The sequence below is a fragment of the Festucalex cinctus genome, chromosome 14 (genome assembly GCF_051991245.1).
Source record: "Festucalex cinctus isolate MCC-2025b chromosome 14, RoL_Fcin_1.0, whole genome shotgun sequence".
In the NCBI taxonomy this organism is placed as follows: Eukaryota; Metazoa; Chordata; class Actinopteri; order Syngnathiformes; family Syngnathidae; genus Festucalex; species Festucalex cinctus.
Window position 1 is genome coordinate 17,709,354 of NC_135424.1, and position 21,398 is coordinate 17,730,751.

The 21,398-nt window shown below is 37.0% G+C and overlaps 1 protein-coding gene across 3 annotated transcripts in view; it reads left to right on the forward strand.

Moving 5' to 3' along the window:
* Nucleotides 1-21,398, forward strand: part of eys (eyes shut homolog) — a 175,017-nt gene that overhangs the window by 40,231 nt on the left and 113,388 nt on the right. For all 3 annotated transcript variants that reach the window (XM_077495542.1, XM_077495543.1, XM_077495544.1), the window contains exons 12-19: nt 852-956; nt 5,284-5,406; nt 7,732-7,845; nt 11,694-11,816; nt 12,912-13,025; nt 13,437-13,670; nt 16,171-16,293; nt 16,383-16,496. In XM_077495542.1, the coding sequence (XP_077351668.1) occupies nt 852-956; nt 5,284-5,406; nt 7,732-7,845; nt 11,694-11,816; nt 12,912-13,025; nt 13,437-13,670; nt 16,171-16,293; nt 16,383-16,496 (1,050 nt within the window). The remainder of the gene's footprint in view (nt 1-851; nt 957-5,283; nt 5,407-7,731; nt 7,846-11,693; nt 11,817-12,911; nt 13,026-13,436; nt 13,671-16,170; nt 16,294-16,382; nt 16,497-21,398) is intronic.

Sequence of the window (21,398 nt, forward strand, 5' to 3'; positions counted from 1 at the left end):
GAATAAACTATAACACTATCATTGGCCCCATAATCCATAAATAATTTAGACACTGTTTTGACCAAGTGTTTGTCTATCAGACTAAAATAACACCGTCTTAATAGAAATTTACCCATAAGTGGGTGTGGTGTGGACTGAAGTGAAAATATGCATTAGGAGAAAGAGTGAATGGAAACACTCACATGCTGTTAAAAAAAGCATTTTTTATTTTTTCATTTGCATGATTACACTATGTTTAAAAATGTGTTGTTTTAGACACTTAGCCTAACATTAACCTTATTTACCCATGTAAAATGGACAACAATATAATTTTACCCAATGGGTCGCTCCTGGAAACATAACTGTCACAAGGTGCAATGTGTGCCTTGTGCTTGTGGACTTGACCTGATTTACACTCAACAGCTGCCTTAATTAGGTGAATATCTTGCAGTACAATGAGTAATGCCCACATCCCCCACCAGTCCGTCCATGCATGGGGCCATGATGGCCAAAATACAATTACCTTTGGTAGACAAGAAGACAAGCACTGCCTGAGGAAGTGTTCAATGACCTCCACTCCACATGAGATGAGACATGAAAGGATCGTCAAATATTTGTCAGTAATGACTTTATTTAATTCCAATCCCAAGTCTTTCTGTAATAAAACCTAATTCTGACTGTAATTTCATGTTTATTATTGTGATTGCATGGCATTATGCTGTTATCGTATGTGCGAATAAATATCAGTATTGTCTTTATAAAGGCAGAACGTCATTGTCTTGTGAATGTTTACAATGTTAGCATCAGCCTATGTGAGGTGGATCCATTTAGGATTGGACTTTAATTTCAATGTATCCGTCTTTATCCCACAGGAAGGAGATGTGATGAGAATGTGAATGATTGCTGGTCACAGCCTTGTCTCAACGGTGGCTCATGTATGGATCTGATAAATGACTACATTTGTCATTGTCCTCTTGGTAAGTGCCAACTAGATGTGTATTGTTATTGATCGTGTTTACCAACATACAATGCCATTAATTATGCCTCTACAATGTTGTCTGCCATAAATGAATGTTTTATGTTTGGGGGCTTTATTTCCCATCTGTACTCATTTCCTCAATGGTCATAGTCACTGTCATATCAGAAGACATGCAGGTCTTGGCAAATTACTTCATGTGGAAATTGTGACTTATGTGCACAGGGAAATAACATGGGCAACAAAATGGATATGAAATATGTTGCAGTGATTAAAATGAATTGGTCGATTACAGTCATAGTTCAAGGTCACTGTGGCCATCAGAGTGTGAATTACCTTCCTTCCTTCCATCATTATGTGAATGGATAAATGAAGTAACATTAAAATTACACTTTGAGGGTCTTGGCAGAAAGAACACAAAATCTTTGACCGTACACAAGGGCAGGCAGGTTATTATTACTGGTATGTTTGTTTGAGAATATCAAGCCGTAATTTGTCAACTAAAAAGTAGTTATTTTAAGCATTCTATATATTCTTTACATTAATTGGTAATGTTTATTTTTGTCTGCCAAAATCTTCCTCTGACGCAAAAAAAATCCATATTGACCCTTGCATAATTATTTATAAACACTGAATGCATATTTCCTCCCATTGTTATGAGCCAAACCCGAAGAGCTAAGCTTTTTTATATATGTGTGTGTGTTTTTCCTCACGTAGTTTCTCTGTGCCCCGCCATTTTAACCATAGTTCTTCAGGTTGTAGGGGTGCGCGCGTGTGTGTTGTGGGGATTTTGTGTATGAAAAGTGCTATATAAATAATGTTTGCTTTGATTTCATAACCAAAATGTTATTCACATACATTTTCTGTCTAATTCTGTTAGTGAGGACTTCTCCTTTGCTGAGATAACCCATCATGAGGTTGGACTTATTTTTATGGTAAAGGAGAAATGCCCACTAACACAGATTTAGAAGAAATACATTAATTTCTTTATTAAGACAGATTTTAAGTACCGGTAATTTCAAAAATGAATGTGACACCATCTGTGACCATATTTGGAGACAATGATATGACTAAATCCTCTTCTATAACTTGTAAAGTAAATTTTCGGGTCCCGGTTTCCTTGTTAACATTTATCAATCACACCTTGCTTTAAAACGGTATTACGGTGTGTAATATCTTCCATAACAAGTGTTCTCGAAAGTGCCTGTAATCAGCCCATAGCAGAAGGCTGTTTTGCATTCTTCAGTAAGCAGCTGATTTGACGACTCCTTCTGGCAATAAAATATTTAATCACCACTTGATTGCACAAGTCGCATTTGTGCTTCCAGCACTGTTTGGCATTTTGAGTCCAATGTCATGTTCAGTTATAACACAGCAAAAGTCAAAGTATTAGAAAATAGAATACCTCCTGACATATTCGACACATTTTGGTTTATGTTTATACGTATTATTTTGTTATATATTCAGTGTTCTTACAGGCTTGTTGTCACAGTGTAGTTTGTTCCCGGAACTACATGCTCCTGGACAATAAATGCATAGTCATTAAAAAACATTAACCTGCTTGAACCCTGCATGGTACCTTTTACATGGTGTGTTTATGACATTAGAGAGAGAATAAATCCATCACTGTGGATTATCTGCTCTTACTAATTTCCTGCATTTTGTCACAAATTAGATTTAGACAGAAAACAGAACACCAATGTGTGAGTAAAGCTTCCATTACTGGTTTATTACATAGACAGATTTATAGACAGGTGTTTTTAATGTGCTTATCTTTTTTTCACAAACCCAATAAAGGGTGGGGGGGTTCTGTTGGGCTTGTTCACATCTTCCGAAAAAGTCGGACCATGTGGCCATCATTTCCTGAGTGGTTTCAGTTAATTAATAAACATTAGTACATGAAATTCTGCCAATAATATTTAGTATGTTACCATTTTTCTCTTCAAAACTGAAATGCAATGTAGTGTATAATAGTACCGTGTAGCAAAGAAAATTCAAAAGACCCATGTAAGCTTTTCAGAGTGAAAGAAAAAAAAAGAAAATGAGTGAACAATATGGTTAAAACAATCATATTACCATTACTAACTGAATTCTGGAACAAGTACTAACAGAATGAAGGAGATCATTATACCCTGCTTTTTGCCCATTTCTGCTAAATATGTAGTTGAATGGATCGTAAAATGCACCCCTCAACACCCAAGATTGTGTAAATGTATCTTAATTTATTGTATTCACATTCAATATAGCTGATGCGTAGGGAGATAAACAAGGCCAACATCTCTTTAAGTGGAGGTAATAAACAACAACAGTGGTCTCTGTGATAACGTGGAGGAGACGTGATATACAGCCATCAATGTTAATCTTCCCTACCAGCCGATGTATAGTGAGCCCTGTGGATGGTATTAAACTAGCTATTAAAATATGCTGACTTGGAGCACCAGAGACACTAACAGTGGAATGTCAGTGCATGCTGACTTTTAATGGACATAGCAAGACAACATAGAATGTCTTTATTTATTTTATTTTTTTTGCAGTTTAATTTTAATAAAGTCATTGATGACATTTTGTGTTAACAGAGTTGGCTTGTCAGGCTGAAGAGTGTGTTCTATTTGAAGATTGTGACATTAGAATTGTGACATTCCTTCATGCAACATTAACTGCCTAGTGAATTGCATGCACAATTGGTTATTAAGCACTTTAGAAAAACTGTTGGGGGAATAGTTGGCCAATACCTAGTCCAGGAACCGCAGCAGTTTCCTATCAAACCTTTTTATGGGAAAAATAAAATATTTTTTCCAAATTCAAGAAAAAGGTATAGGGTTTATTGGTGAACAAACTTAACAGGGAGAGTAACCTTTTCATCAAATCTGGCTCTCTTCACCTTGAATTCAGAAAGTGTTATGTTCTTTTATTCCCCATCTACATGTAGCTTTAAAGAAGTATTACTTTAGTTTTGCTAGACAACTAGTTGTGCTGGACTATAATTGCTTAACTTAGCAAAGCAAATAACGCAGTTAGGACGATGACTTCATCACTCAGCTCAACTTTATCGAGCACTTTAAAACAACCACCTCTGTTTTCTTAAAATTGACACGACGTGGAGAGGTAGGACTCAGACGCAGGATAAAGGTAGGCCACCCAGGCAGCAGGTTTATTCCCGGCCAACAGGGGTCTCCTCTCAAACTGAGAGGAGAACAGGGAGGGAAAAAAGTGGAGAACAAAAAACGCTCCACTAGGGAGGAAAAAACAGGCAAAGGGTACTGGGGACAACGAAAAGCGCTCCGCTAGGGAGGAAAAAGGGCACAAGGCAAAAGGGGTAACTAAAGGCGCTCCAAAAGGGAGGAAAAGGCACAAAAACAAGGCAAAAACGCTAGGCAACATGAACAAGGACATAAGGACTGTGGGACGCTTCCATGCACTGACGGTGTGTGACACTTCGGCAACGGAGGGGAGAATGCAGGTGGCTTTTATTGTCTTGGTTGATTGGTGGCAGGTGGACATGATCATGGGCGGGGACCGGTAATTAGTGAACTGCAGGAAGGGCAAGTGACCTGGGGTGAGAAGAGAATCAGAACTTCAAAATAAAACAGGAAACATGACTATGAAAATAAAAGCATGGCCTGTCACGCAGGTGGCGGCGTGACAAAAATGGAACCAAGGGGGAACAGATACAATGAAAACAGCAGGGGCCCCAGAATTGAACCCTGTGGAACATCATATGTAATGAATTCATATTGCACAAATTTGTCCGACCACTTTCTTTTTTTCTTTTTTTTTTTTTTTTGCTCGACATAGTATGAAGGGATTACAAATAATAAAGAAATCACAACGCACCATAACAACAGCCGCAAGTCATCTACAAAGTGCACCAAATTCCCTGCAGCAATGATCACCTGCGTCCAATGATGGCTGAGTGGGGGCGTATCATCAAAAATCATATGAGCGGGTGCGTGTATTGACCTGTGCCGAACCCATCGAGCACAATCTGAAGTTCTTAAATTTGAAGACACTAATTTGTTTGGTCCAATCATTATATCAGATTTAGTTATTTAGAATTTCAATAGTTCAGTGACTTTATTTGGATAAGCATGTCTAATGCGTATCACCACATCATGCTGTTTTATTTATAATAAATACTGACAGTGCGGTGAGTTGTCAATGAGACACTCAATTAACATATTGCATACATAGCAGCTAAGAAGAAGAGTCAATATTGCATGAATGTGCTAAAAAGTGTCTTTAACGTAGTCCAACACACAACCACAAACACATTGATGCGTTTTATTTAATGTGTTTACTTTTATTTGTCAATGTTGTTGTCATTACAGGATTCAAGGGCAAAGACTGCTCCATAGATATTGACCTTTGCTCATTTGGGATGTGCACTGAACATACAGTATTATGTACAGAAACAAAGGATGGGCAAAATGTATCTTGCGTATGTGAAAAAGGTATGCAAAGACATTTAATGGTAATGATGTACTTAGAACATGAAGGCCACTTTGATATAATAATTTTAGACTTGAAAAATGACCACTAATGTGAGATTGTAGAATAGATTCTTATTTTTTGTTTGTTTGGTGAATTAAGCATCTTGTGAAACCAAAACAAGTTAGCATAAAGATGGTACAAGGTATTCATTTTTAGAAATCTATTTGTCTTTTATGTTTTACGTTTTGGCAAGGAAAAAAAAGGTCCATATCAAAAGTCATATATATTCTCTCTAACACATGCATGTTCAAAGTTATACATGTTAGTTAATCAAAATGTTCTTGATTTTGATTATTTTTGTGATAATTCAAAATTAGAATTTACAAAAGCTTTCACCAAAAAAATGTAAACATGTTTCCTGGTACTAAGGGTACGCAGGACCCAACCAGATGGCAAATTAGTACAGAGCAGTCTATTATATGTAGACCCTCAAAAACTGATACTGGGTTGGAGTATTTGTGAGGTTTTCCTTTAGTAGGTATGTGGTGGTCGATCGCTTGGTGAGCATTTGTCTTTTACCAGCATTTTTTTTGTATTATTATTTTTGCTTGGTGTGCAATGGGTCAAATTAAAAAATGTCTATGGTATGAATCTTATAGCCCCTTAATGAGCTTGTCGATATGGTATGTAAGTCAGTACAAATAAACATAGTACAAATAAACAAGTAAACATATTAACTAACCTATATCGCCTTGAACCATGGAATATATGAGAGAAAATTCTGTAAATATGTAAATAGAGTATTTATTGGACCTTTTGAACAAACTTTTTTTTTTTAAATTAACTTCAACATATGACTTTTGATTTGTATCGTATTTGATACATCCGGTCACAATGCTTTAAATTTGTACATTTATAACTGTCAAAAATGTAATAACAAACGGACTTATCAAACATATTAATATTTCCAAAAATCAGAACATTTCCCACTATTAATAAGTATAGGTGTCTCTCCTTTCTCAATTGGGGCGCTCTTGCAAGGTCGCCAGAAAAGCCATCAGCTGGGTGATACTGCCCTTTAATGGATTATCCGTGAAATGCATGTGTCAGATCATATATGTCAGGCTTTTAATGGGGAAAAAATATTATACTATGAAATAGGGGGCTCAAAATGTCTTGTATTTAATATGATATGTTTGGATTTATAGGGTAATTACGCTATAGGCTTACTGTGTATTATATAATTTCAGTGCTAATTAGAACAAATTAATGCTCACAGGTATTGTGTGTGCATATGTGGCATGACAGAAACTTATCATCTTTAACATACTTCTATATTTATTCAAAGCCAGGATGAAAGTATTTTTCCTCTCAAAAGCTCTTATTTCAGCCTTCTCCATTCTATTTGGTAAAAGTTGATGCAACCAAATCAATAACTGAGCGAGTTCATTACTCCTGTTTCACATATGCTGGGCATATGTCAAAATGAAGGAGTGTGAGTGATTTCTTATGTAAATGAAAGCAACTTGCCGTGAGCTGCTGTCCCACATCTCCTCTCAAGGGCACACTCTAAAATCTTGCCTTGCCTTAGATGTTTCAGGTGGGCGAGCTTGGCATCCATATTATCTTGCCAGCTTCATTTGTTGCAAAACATGTCTCCACTGGAGACAGTCATGTTTTTGACTCGCGCTCTTAGACTGAATAATGCTGATGAGATAAAAGATGAATGAAATTAATGTATCTTTAAAAGTTTACTTTAAATTTAATGTTTCATTTTGTTCTTCTTGGAACAGACAAAGTACACCAAAAAAACAAAAGATTGGATGCCTACATTTTTTTCCGCAGTCGTTTTTTTCCACATGGCAGTTTCGTAAATCACCCAGATAACACTCTTACTATACAATACTGAAAAGTACAACCTGGCATGTGCTTTTTTTCTTCTGTGAGAAGAGATGTGCGTTCACACACACATACAACCTGCCAAACACTGACATGCTTCTCTTTAATTGGCTGTGTGTGCACATCTAGGAGTTTACATATGTGCCCTCATGCACATTATTTTTTTCACATGTTCCCCTTCTGCATAGACTGACTTTGATCTTAAAATCACTAGATCGGCCTCGTTTAATACGATAAATGACTTGCGCTTATTTGATTTGCTTTAATAATCCAGTGAGCCGGATGCATGCAGGCGTGCGTGTATGTGTGTGTATGAGACCGGCAATCTTTTGAAATCAATGCATGACCTAAAAGGCAAAGGAAAATATGTTGTACTGGATTACCAGTGAAATAAAACCAAGACTGCATTAACATGTTTTTTTTTTTTTTTTTGACATGTGTTGCAGGGTTTGGAGGGTCATTGTGTGAAGTCGATCTCAACGAGTGCGAATCAAAGCCATGCCATAATAATGGTGTTTGTGTGGATGGCATTGATATGTATTACTGCTTCTGCTCAGAGGGTAACATCAAATATGAAGACATCCTCCAATAGTTTATTTAATGTATACTGCTTGCATCATGAAGAATTGCCTGACACAAGGAGGAAAGAACTTATTAAATATAATAATAATAATAATAATAATAATAATAATAATAATAATAATAATAATAATAACCTGCGATTGGCTGGCAACAAGTCCAGGGTGTACCCCGCCTACTGCCCAAAGCCAGCTGGGATAGGCTCCAGCACCCCCCGCAACACGTGTGAGGAATAATTGGTCAAGAGGATGGATGGATGGATGGATGGATGGATGGATGGATGGATGGATGGATGGATGGATGGATGGATGGATGGATGGATGGATGGATAATAATAATAACTAGAGCTGCGAGCAGCTATTAAAGGGCCTTCGCAACCTTGGCCACGTTGGGGTACTTGCATATTGGGGTAGTGGCACGTTGGGATACTGTCAAGACAAGAACCCTCTAAAATCTGAATGTTTTTGCCATGGCTTGTGTGGGCAAAGTTTCATGCGTATTCATTATTAAAAGGCCAGAAATGTTGCGCAATTCCAAATATAAGATCAAAATGGCGGACTTGCTGTTCGGTTTAGAATACGGCTTGACTTTTTTTGTAGGTCTTAGGCCAGGGGTGTCCAAACTTTTTCATTTGAGGGCCACATACAGAAAATCAGAAGGACGCAAGGGCCACATAATATTATGAAGAGAAATTGTGTGTAGTCCTAATAACTGTACAAATAATTTATTTGTGCTTTTGCGTATTTATAAAAATGCTACAGTATAGAAACTATTTTATTTGTAATATGGCAGTAGGGTTATTATAGTTTTTAATTTTTTTATTTTAGTTACTTTTTATTAGTTTTCAGGGTGGTTCTGTTTTTATTAGTTTTAGTTCTTTAATAAATGCTTAGTTGTAGTTTAGTTTTAGTTAGTTTCAGTATTAGCTCATTCACTGCCAGTCATTATAGAAAATTTTTACATTTCCAATACTCACGTGATATTACATTCAATAATTATATATAAACCGAATCTACCAAATAACAGAATAGACTCCCTACTTTTTGTCCCGTCCCGTTCTTTTATAATTGACAGCAGAAAAATGTAGGTTTGCCAAAATACAGCCATTTCTCCCATGGACTCTGAAACTGTGTTTATTTCCTATAAAATGGGGAAATGATGTCATCTACCGGTGGTTGGGCATCAGTAAAGTTGTTTCCAAGTTTGATATTTACAGTGGAGCATGCTCAGATTCGCCCCCATTTAGCACCGCTCTAAAAAATACAATTGACAAGTATACTTGTCAAAGGCAGTGAATGAGTTAGTAATAGTTTTTTTTTTTAAGTTTATTACTTGTGCACAATATTTAAAAACACCATGGGAGCGACGTCATCTGAAGGTGCTTTTCTATTGGCTGCTGCTAGATGACGTTACTTCTGTGTGACATACTTTCAAACGTCATTATTCCGGTTGATATCAAAATAAATCTACTAAAAATCACACCAAAGACTAAGACAAAGGACATTTTTGCTATAATTATAGTTTTAGTTAGTTTTGTAAACATAAAATGTCATTTCAGTTAGCTTTGATTTTTTAAAAAGCATTTTTGTTTTTATTTTTTCGTTCACGAAATTGTTTTTTGAATTTTAGTTTTTTGTTAGTTAAGTTTTTTTTCGACACCCTCCCTTCTTACTTTGACCATCTCCAAACATTTTTGTTTTTATTTTATTTGAACTGAGTCAAATGCCATTTTTAGCATATGTCGCGGGCCACTGAAAAATGGACGGCGGGCCGCAAATTGCCCCCGGGCCGTAGTTTGGACACCCCTGTCTTAGGCTGATAGATATGCCTCTTATTTGTCAAAAGTGTAGGTGAAAGGTACAACCGAGAATGCTTTATTAAAGATTTGTGGAGTGCACTATTGAGCCATTTATTGAAAATTGCACAAGAAATCTATAAAATATTGATTTTCATGGCAGGTCTGATTTGTGTGCAAAGTTTCACAACTTTTCGTCCATGGTTAGATCCACAAAAATAGCATAATATTTCTTTGCAATCAGTGCATCGCCACAGCAACAGCATGTGACGAAATAAAAAAACTTTTGATAACATTTCATCTTTAACATCTCAAGATTAAATACGCCAAGTTTGAAGACGATCGGATAAATTGTGTAGGAGGAGTTCGTTAAAATAAGACTCCTATAAAATGGCAACAAATGGCAACAAATTCCAAAGTAAATCAAAATGTGGGGCTTCCTGTTAGGTTTAGCAATTGGAGATTTTTTTTCTACGTTGTTAGATATGCCTCCAAATTTTTGTGCCTCTTGGTGCTTCGTGGAACCGGGATTGATTCGTTTAGAATGTCTTTTTCTTTTTTTTCTTTTTTTTTTTCCTTTGCAAGTAGTGCATGCCACGGCAAGCAGACGCACAATGTCTTGCTTTAAGATAGCATACAATAGCATACCGTATAAGTTTGTGTTGTTAAAAAGCAGCCATAGAGTTACACTAAATGTTACAACTGTGAACAGTTCTCATTGTTGTTTTGATTAATGGTAACTAATCAACCTATATTTGCTAATTACTGAAATTATTTTTCATGTTCTCGTGTAAAAATAACTATTTTGTCCAATTGGCTGCAGTGTCCCATTTATGGCAAAGAAAGTATTATGACTCAAAAATGTCTATTTTTGTCTTAATACAACACCAATAACTGAATGTATTTTATTATGAAAATTTTGAACAAAATGTGATATTGTTCAAATCTAATTCCCTCAACATTATCAACCCACAGTTATCAATATATGTTCATGAACAGACTTTTCTGCACTATTTCATTCAAACCACTCTCTGCCTCACATCGCCCACGTCAAGACACGTACTTGAACATTGTACTGATTAGCCAATGAGCAGGAACTAATCAGTGAACCTGGGTAAATGTTTGTTTAAAAAGCGAACCTACATTTCAAACAAATTGTGTTTTTAGTGCATGATGGTGATGATGATGATCACGATTGCTACTTGGTAATTGTCAATGAGATGTTTTGCATCTTGTATGCAGTTGACTTGTAAGGTTATCAAATATTTGGTTTACACTTCACTAATTATCACATCATCTTCACTCATTCATTGCAAAATAGTCACTTGCACCATTACGGGCAGCATTAATAAATCTCAGGTATTTTCGCAATCATTTCCGGTCCAGATGGTCTTACCTTAGTGTCACAGTTCTGATTAAACCTCCATTGCAGGTTAAGCCTGTTATGCATTTTTAATGAAGTCGGGATAATTGTCAAATTTTATGACTCGGAGAGAAGTTGAAATTAGTTCCATGGTCAGTTTGAGAAACGATGAAATGATGAGGATTTGACCTGCACTGGTAGTGCTGATGGCCTGGCATTTGTCATGGCCACTCCTGTAGTTGCTGTGTGTGACAGTGGTAATGATAGTCATTCTGTAGCGTGACCATGCACTCCAGTATATTTATGAGGGGGATAATATGTCAGAACTGGCAGCACTCGTTTGCACGTCATGGTATTAACTGTTCAGTTTAGGAATTTGAAATGTGCCGAAATATTAATGAAGTCGATTCATCCATAAAATTCCAATACTGTACTGCTTATACATTACATACCTGTATATTACTTTCTCGTCTTTTATTAGAATACAATCAGATTTTGGTGATTGGAAAATGTAAATACTTGTGTGTCTATATATATATATATATATATATATATATATATATATATATATATATATATATATATATATATATATATATATATATATATATATATATATATATATATATATATATTCTTTTTTTTTTTCTCTTTCTTCCTCTTCATTCCAGGGTTCGAAGGGTCGAATTGCGAAATCAATCTTGATGAATGTGTCCAAGGATACTGCGCCAATAATTCCACATGTATTGACTTGGTTGCAGACTATAAGTGCATCTGTCCATTGAGCTTTGCTGGTGAGTTGTCTGTGTCACCATTTTAATCATTTAGGCATTAATGAATATGATGACTGCAAAACATCTAAACATCAGAGTGGCTGTTATATAATGCATAGAAAAATATTTTCTTACACTTGAATACATTGGCACTGATTGCTTCTTATTTAATATATAGCCTACCTTATTGGTTCCGATACCTATTGCTTGGATGTTGTATCATATTTCACAATAAAGTACAGCATATTCTCACAGGCAGTTTGATAAAAAATTGAGCTCTACATGTCCTACAAATCCAATGTTTTCCAATACAATGAATTGCATTGCAGTGGTTCACTGAAAATCAACAGCGAGTTCAACCACAAAATAGTTCCAAAGACTTGACAAACATTTGTCTGACTTCCGTATTTACCCAGACACATCCTTTCTTTTTATTTACTTATTTATTTTATACCTAAAAATAGTATTTCACAGGATACTTCATACAGCTGTATTTTTCTGCTACCATTACTTACAATAGGGAACAAGCATCATCAAACCTTCTCTGCAAAATGCATTTTAATCATTTTTGCTAAAACCATTTGAATAAACAGTATTGGAATTTTTAAAATGTCATGGGATGTCCGGGAGAAAAGCTATTTGCAGCTGGGATTTGTCCAACTCACCCATGACCCTGAAGGCGAAAATGGTTGGATGGAATCTTGAGTGAAATAAGCCAAAGCATTTTAATGAAAAAAAGCATTTCATTGTACTGTTTATCTGCAGAGCATAAAAGGCTGTGGAAACATGTTGATCAGCACTAACAAGGCAGTTTTATTTTTTATTTATATCCTTTAGCCCATTAAAGGAGATGAAAAGTATGCCAAATAAGCAGTGTTTATTTCTGGCTGTGAGAGAACGCTCACAAAAATGAATTAAATTATAGCCCTGCTGTATTGTTTACCCCACATCATGCTGCTTTATGATGACTTATTGATATATATATATAATTGCATTGCTCATGTGATCTAGTTCAATTTGTAGGTTTTGACTCATCTTTACTTGTGACATATTGTGACATAGATTAGGGTGACCATATTTGCATTGTTATAATACTAAAATCAATTTTCTTTTTAGGTAAGAATTGCTCAGTTGCTCTCTCAACATGTGCAGATGATAATGACTATTGTAAAAATGGAGGAACCTGTTTCCACGACTTAACTGGAAGATTACAATGCATTTGCCCACCAGGTATTTACAGTAGTGAATTATAAAGTGTTTTTGTGAAATGAACGCCACAGAATTTTTAACATATTCCCATGCACATTTGTGTTCAATAGAAATATTGAACTTTTTATTATATTAACATAGGTTTATTTTCTATTGATGCTTACGTGGAGCAATCGTTCATATAACTGCCATGAAAAAAAAATGGTCTTGATAACAGCTGTTTAGAACATTAAAACAACTGCCTGAATACCTTCGCTGATTTTAGCGGCCAGGTTAAATAAATAATGTCAGTCTTTTGGAATATATTTTTAAAAATGGCAATGAAATCATAGTCTGTGATGTGTGTCAGACATGGGAAGTCAGGTGGACTCTGTCGATGGTGCAGCGCCTCGCATCCATCACTCCTTTAATCCCACTTCTTCCTCTTACCAGGACACCGTGGCAGTGACTGCTCGTCATCTGTAAACCAATGTGCGTCCAATCCCTGTGACCCTGACGGAACGCTCCGCTGTGAAGGTCTTGCAAATACCTACACGTGTGTTTGTCAACATGGCTTCACCGGGCCACGCTGCCAAACACATATCAACCACTGCGTTGATGGCCTGTGTCAACACGGATCAACGTGTTTGGATCTTTGGAGAGGCTTCAAGTGTGATTGTTTAGCAGGTAGCTGCAGTATCCAGCAGGTTTCAGTTGAGGCCTTTCTTGAATGAATTGTGATCATAGCAGACACACCAGGTTTCATTATTTCACTCGATGTCTATTCTCATCATGGTTAATTAAGCAGCAACACAAAACACATTTATTAAGTGTACAGAATATGAGTGTGCCATTTGCAAGGATGTGAGCTCACTTTTAACTTTGTTTATGAAACGTATAATATCCATGTTCAGGTATGTGGCCTGCATGTTCTCCCCGTGCCCGCGTGGGTCTTCTCCGGGTACTCCGGTCTCCTCCCACATTCCAAAGACATGCATGGCAGGTTAATTGGGCGCTCCGAATTGTCCCTAGGTGTGCTTGTGCGTGTGTGTGGATGGTTGTTCGTCTCCGTGTGCCCTGCGATTGGTTGGCAACCAGTCCAGGGTGTCCCCCGCCTACTGCCCAGAGCCAGCTGAGATAGGCGCCAGCAGCCCCCGCGACCCTTGTGAGGAATAAGCGGTCAAGAAAATGGATGGATGGATGGAGGTATGTGGCCACCTGCCACAGTTATACAGTATATCTATACGCAGTACACAGTAGGGGTGTGAATTGCCTAGTACCTGACGATTCGATTCGTATCACGATTCACAGGTCACGATTCGATTCGATACCAATTAATCCCGATAAAAAATTTATAAGTCGATTGTTGCGATTTTTTTTCATTCAAATTTAGAAAATACTAATCAGTACGCTTGTAGAGTGTAAGATTTATATGAAAATGTATTATTTATCTGAAATTTCAGTCTTATAGAGGTTGTAATCTGTTTCATGTTTGAACAGCATTGAAATCAAATATTAAGGCTTAATGTTCCATTCATATAACATTCTTCCATGCTCAAGGTGTGAATCCTAACCCGAAGTCAGACGTTTTGTTGAATATTTTTCCATTAAAAATGGAAGTTTAAAAATCGATTCACACACACACAAAAAAAAAAAAAAAAAAAAGGCAATGATGATAAGACGTTGAATCGGTAAGACTACCGAGTGAACAATTCTGAGCTCTTAGAAAAAAATAAAAAATAAAAATAAAAATAAAAATCGATTTTTTTTTGTATTGAATCGATTCGAGAATCGCGCGATGTAGTATCGCGATATATAGCCGAATCGATTTTTTTTTTAACACCCCTAGTACACAGCAACTGTGATGTCATTTCCAGTCAACATCAAGTGGCAAAATGGCCACCCCTAAGATGGATAAAAATGGGTGGATTTTAAACTTAATCCGTACTTCACAAACAAAATATTCATCAGAATGTTGTGTTTAGACTAGTGGGGGCACATATTATATTATATTCGCAAAAAAAATACTAGGCTTACTCATGTTGTCGTAAAGGGCTCACCCCGGGTTTTCACCGGATGCGGTTGCGGTGCGGTTGCGGTGCGGTGCGTCTTGACTGCGTGCTCCGGACGGGTCAATTTTTTTGTCAATCCACACCGGCTCCACACAGCTGCGGTCCGGCAGCTCCGTCGCCGTCCACTTCCCAACGTGTCTCGCGGGACCGCGCGCGCGCGATCATGTGGCATTTCACAACGACAAACATACAGAAAGTCTGTGCTCAACAGAGAAGCAGAAAGAGAGGTGGACTTCTTTTGATTTAACCTTTTCTTCTTCTTCTGCTATGAGATTCCATGCAGCATCCTTTTTTTGGTTGTCCTTATAAAAAGGATGTGCCATGTCATATATTATTTTGTGGTTTTCCACCTCCAATATAAACCTCTCCTCGTCCATGTTCGCTGGTGTCTAAACCGTGAATGAGCACATGGCCCGGCGACGCCCACGCCACGTTTTGCTGAAAAGCTTGCGAAATAGGAGCTGGCGAGTGTTTTATTCTGAAAGGTAACCGGAAATTTATTTTGAAACTGCGTCGGTCTTCCTGTCCCGCTCGATGTGTTTTGTGCTAGCTTGCCATTTGCCGGAGGCCTACCGCTGCGGCGTCCGGCAAAAATAGAAAATAGGTCTATCCTTGCGGAAGGCCTGCGGCACGCCGCAGCTGAGACGCAGTCGACACGCAACGCACCCGCAAGCGGTGTAAACTGCACCATTCGAATGAATGGAATCTAATTGCTTGCGTCGCCGGACCGCACCGCAACCGCACCGCAACCGCATCCGGTGAAAACCCGGGGTCATACGACCTAGTGCAAGTACATCTTAGACATGTCTGTCATCTAGTGGTGAATGGTGATATTACAACTTAAAACGACAGTCCTTCTCTGCATACTCGCTGTGTGGCACCTGTGGATTCGCATATAATATTTTTTTTTAATATTTTGGGGTTTATTACCATTTTTAAATAATGCCTTTGTCGTTGTTATGTACTGTCCTTTCATTGTGTAAATGTTATTTTTTCATAATAGCGTAACGATCTTCCAGTTTACAAAATAAAATTACTTACATTTGTTGTATTTTCCTCAGTTAGCATACAGTCCTCTCAAACTGAGATTTCCAGAGACTCTTTCCTCTCTGCAGGTTTTACTGGTCGTTATTGTGAGCTGAACATAAATAATTGCGAGGGAAAGCCATGCGGTGTCGCAAGTGTTTGTCAAGACACTCTCAATGGCTACGTTTGCTTCTGTGCACCTGGGTTTATTGGTATGCAATGATATTCTTTGCCAGTTTGTGTGATGTTTCTTTACTGACTGCAGCAATTTGTCCTCTTTGTTTCCTTTTATGCGTCATAGGTGATAACTGTGAGATTGAAGTGAATGAATGCCTCAGCCAGCCCTGTAGAAACGGTGGTTCTTGCATTGATGGTGTCAATTCTTTCAGCTGCCTGTGCCCTCTTGGATTCAAAGGTAGGACCAGTGGTAGCTATTATTATTATTATTATTATATAATTGTGGGAATGCTGAGGCATTCCCACATATGTTATTGTGATTTTTATTCTCCACACTTCTTTGCCACGTAACAACACCCACATAATACTTCCAATTTACACTCTTTAAATTTCAACTAGCTTCAAAAATTCAAATTGTATATATCGTCTGGTTACACATTACTTAGAGTCTTTGCACAATTTAATGTTTAATATCAACTTTTCCCCATTGATTTTTAAATGGGACAAACATTGAACTTTTTCCAAGTATAACTTTCCTCACCCACTTCCATACATATAACTTATCATCATTACCAGGTGTCTGATACTCCTCGGTGGCACAGTTGGTGAAGTGCATTGCCCAGTAACCAGGAGGTCATAATTTTATAATTTATCTCTCAATTTACTTTATAAGCATTCCACGTGCATTCAGAACTTATAGCATTCAGCTTTCAGCATTCCCACACAATTTCTCCAGAAATTGCACTTAGTCTAGTTATTATTATTGTTGTTGTTAGGGCTGCTTGATTATGAAGAAAATATTAATCACGATTATGTTGGTAATAATTGAAATCACAATTAGAACAATAAGTCATTTTTTTGGTCCAAAACAAGAAAAGGTTCAAGTGTAAAAATATTAGGGCTGTCAAAGTTAAAGCGTTAATAGATTAATTCATCACAGTAAAATGTCGCATTAATCACGTATTAACGCAAATTAATCGCAATATTTTTTTCGACCGCACTAGAGCCTTGAATATAACCGTGGATGGTTACATTGCAGGTCAGTGATTAGGTCAATGCACGGCATTTCCTACGCCTGTTGTTCCAAAATGAGCGGGGTGACTCCAGTTCGTGGTAAATTTCGCTTTAAAAAAAACCACACCGGCGGGACTTTAGATAAAACAAAAGTAATTTACGTTTAATTAATTAATAATTGCTGAATTGCACCCAATTGATATGATGCTGCAATTGCGTACATGCATTTAATCAATGTTTGCAAATAACATTCAGATAAAAAAACTTTTTAATTTGAAAATATTATGGTATTTTGTATTTATTTTATATTCCGCGAATGCGCAAGCAATTTAGCTGATTAATAGTGATTAATCAAAATTAAAAAGTGTGATTAATCAGATTAAACATTTTAATCGTTTGACAGCACTAAAAAATATATAAAGTAGTGCTGTCAAACGGTTAAAATATTTTAACTAATTAATCAAACATTTTTCTGTAATTAATCGCGATTAATTTTCTACTTCTGCTTCTACTTTTTCCTTCAAAGCTTGGAACACATATTTACTTCAGTAAAGTCAAAATGGACTTAACCAATCCTCAGAAGTTCTCGCTTACAGGTTTAGTTCTTAACTTGAGTAGGGAATTTTGCTCTGAGAAGATGCGCCAAAGGCATACAACTAATAGGCAGTTTTGGGGAATCCAGGTCCTTAGAGAGCAAACCCTGAAGCTGTTTGACTTTAGCCACAGGTGCTTCTATGAGCTCGTTTACCTGTAAGTAGAAGCACCTGTGGCTAAATCACTTTAGAGTTCTCCAATAAGCACCAAGCAAGTAAATCAGAAAGTAAAACTACATATAGTCCATGTTTATTCATCTTCCCATTACTGACTCTTCCAAGTCTGGCTGCACACTGAGTTAACTGAGTAAAAAAAAAAAAAACGCTTTAATGAATTTAAATTAATCTCCAGAGTTAACGCTTTAATTTTGACAGCCCTAATATTAAGACAAATAAATTTATTTGAAGCACTAATTATGCAAGTTCCTTTTGGATTAAACAAAAGTTCTTAGTTTGTTTAAAATTTTAGGTGCAAATGTATCAATTTAAACAACTCAAAAAATGGAATTAATAATCTTTTTTTACGATTATGCTGATTTTGTAATTGTGGAGTGTAATAATTGTAATTGAATTTTGATTATTATTAGTCATTATTATTATTATTATTATTATTATTATTATTATTATTATTATTATTATTATTATTATTATTATCTGGCGGCACGGTAGTCGAGTGGTCAGCACGTCCGCTTCCCAGTTCTGAGGTCTCCGGTTCGAGTCCAGGCTCGGACCTTCCTGGGTGGAGTTTGCATGTTCTCCCCGTACCAGCGTGGGTCTTCTCCGGGTACTCCGGTCTCCTCCCACATTCCAAAGACATGCATGGCAGGTTGATTGGGCGCTCCGAATTGTCCCTAGGTGTGCGTGTGCGTGTGAGTGTGGATGGTTGTTCGTCTCTGTGTGCCCTGCGATTGGTTGGCAACCAGTCCAGGGTGTCCCCCGCCTGCTGCCCAGAGCCAGCTGAGATAGGCGCCAGCACCCCCCGCGACCCTTGTGAGGAATAAGTGGTCAAGAAAATGGATGGATGGATGTATTATTATTATTATTATTATTATTATTATCACCAACGCTGACACATTTACAAGGCTTTTTTTTTTTTTTTTTTTTTTCAGTGTCTAACCCTTGTATGGCGTTCAGGGTCTGTGGGACGCACGTTCGCATATACGTAAACAGGTCTCACAGACCCGAACACCATATGGGTGTGAAGCAGACAAACCTTACAGAATAAAATATGTATATGGGTAAAAAATAATGCACAGGGTCTCCAGCTGCTATCATAAGCTTGTTCCTTATTAATTCGCTACCAGAATTTTTCTTAACACAGCCAGACTGCCAGCCATTTCAGAGCTTTTTAATATAACATGGGTTATTTTCATTTAAAAAAAAAAAAAAGGCAGATTTCTAAGCAAAAAGAAGAACGACCCCTTACATTAAATGGTGATTCCCAGCCCAGATGAAAATGGATGGGTTGCATCAGGGACAGTGTCCAGTGATGGTTTGACAAAAATGAGCCTTAAAAAAGTGAATGCCAAGATGGCACCAAGGTCACACAAGTCATCCTTGTATATGGTAAACCCTCACAATTAAATTCCTCAAATACCTGATGCCATTAGTATTCAATATAAGTTTGACAAGTTGACCTACACAAACTGTAAAAAAAAGAAAAAAAGGTAGGTTATCTATTAAACCGCCTGTAAATTAACCAGTAAATTTAATTGCCTCCTGATGATGCCAGCGTAGGAAAGTCACAGCGCACTAATTGTCCTTATGGTTTCACATTTCATGCAACTGAAGTCCGCAGTCAGATTTCCTGCTGGACCAAAATGAGTCGATCAACCATTTAAATGACGCCGTACTCCCTGTCGCTAATGGGCCACATAATCTCTTAATGGGATGAAGAAGAGGTCACTTAGTGGGCTTTCGGACAAGAAGTCTTTTGACATGTAAACTATGAAGTTGTAATTCCTTATTGGCTGTTAAAACTGGCATGCTGTCATTCTGCTCAATGTGACCTTAAGACTGTGGCACAATCATACAAAGTCGATATGTGACGAGTTGAGAATAGATGAAGTTATCAAACATTTTTTTGACACAATATTAACCACAATTTATGCATGCGCACATCACATCAGCAGACAAAAGTTGTACGGGTTTTGTGTGTGTGTGTTCCAAAAAGTTATTTGAAAATAACAGATGCTGAACTTCCCACATCAGGCAACATGTTTTTTAACCTTAGTTATACAATAAATTTAATTAACCATTATGTTTTCTAAATCCATAACAAATGTCCATGACTGAAATTGACTGAAAAATGTTGCAGCCATGTATTGTATGTACTACTGGAGTGTTGGTTTTTTTTTCCTACTAAAAGTAGGTGTAATTGCACATCCACTACAGTAGGTAGCAGTAGCGCTCTCATTGTTAGAGCATACGCTATGAGTATTATTTCCTCTTACTGCAATTTTACAGACAAATAATGCTATTTATAGTTGCGATGGCGGGGGCGCAAAATATTTTCTTCCTCCTCGGGAGGGACGTAAGAAACAAATCATTGAGGAGCACTGAACCACATGGATGAAGCAGCAACAAAATACAACAAGAGTTATTAATTGCCTCCCACTTGCCATGCAGATTCTGAACTTGTTATATGAAATTATGTTAAAAAGTCCAATCTTACAGACATTTATACATTTCCATAGTTATTCAATTGATCACTATGTATTTTGAGACCATAAACTTAACAATATTGCATCTGTATTAGCATTAATACTAATATAAACAAATGTAATCAGTATATTTGATTTGAGGAAAAACGGCTTGATGTCATATTCCATAAGCGCCTTCAGATGAAAATATTTATGTAACACAATAGATACCCACACAATATGCCTGTCACTTTAACATTCATAATCTATTACTTGAAACCAATTACTGTGAAGAGGGGATTCTAGATGCAACCAGGCTTCACATTTAATATTCTATGCTGCATTTCGGAGCTTAACTGTGCTTAACGCCAACTTATATTCATCGGAGATGAAGGACAGTGAAAATGAGTATGGAACTTAAAATAAGGCCCCTTTTTCAATTCTCCTAAATGGCGTTCTCTTAGGCAGCTTCTGTGAAGTCAGCGTAGACGAATGCGCGTCGTCTCCCTGCCTGAACAACGTCGCTTGTATTAACCGCACTGATGGCTTTGAATGCACGTGTGCATCTGGCTTTACAGGTTTGTAAATGCATGTTCTGATTTTGGTTCATGTTTTTGCAAGATAAACGCTTATTGGAAAATGTTTGGTTTAATTGTACTTCACAAATAATTGAATGCGTTCAGCACTCCTCAAACTTAGCGTGAAAAAATACAAATAATTCAAGCATGGAAAACCAGCAAACATTAAGTCAGTTGTCGGTGAATAATTATTTTCCAACGTGGTGCTGTGATACCCTCTGTGAAAAAGAACAGAGATGAATAAAGAATCACTGAAATACTTCCCATTGTCAAAAATCAAACACAGTAACTACATTTGAACTGTTTTACTAAT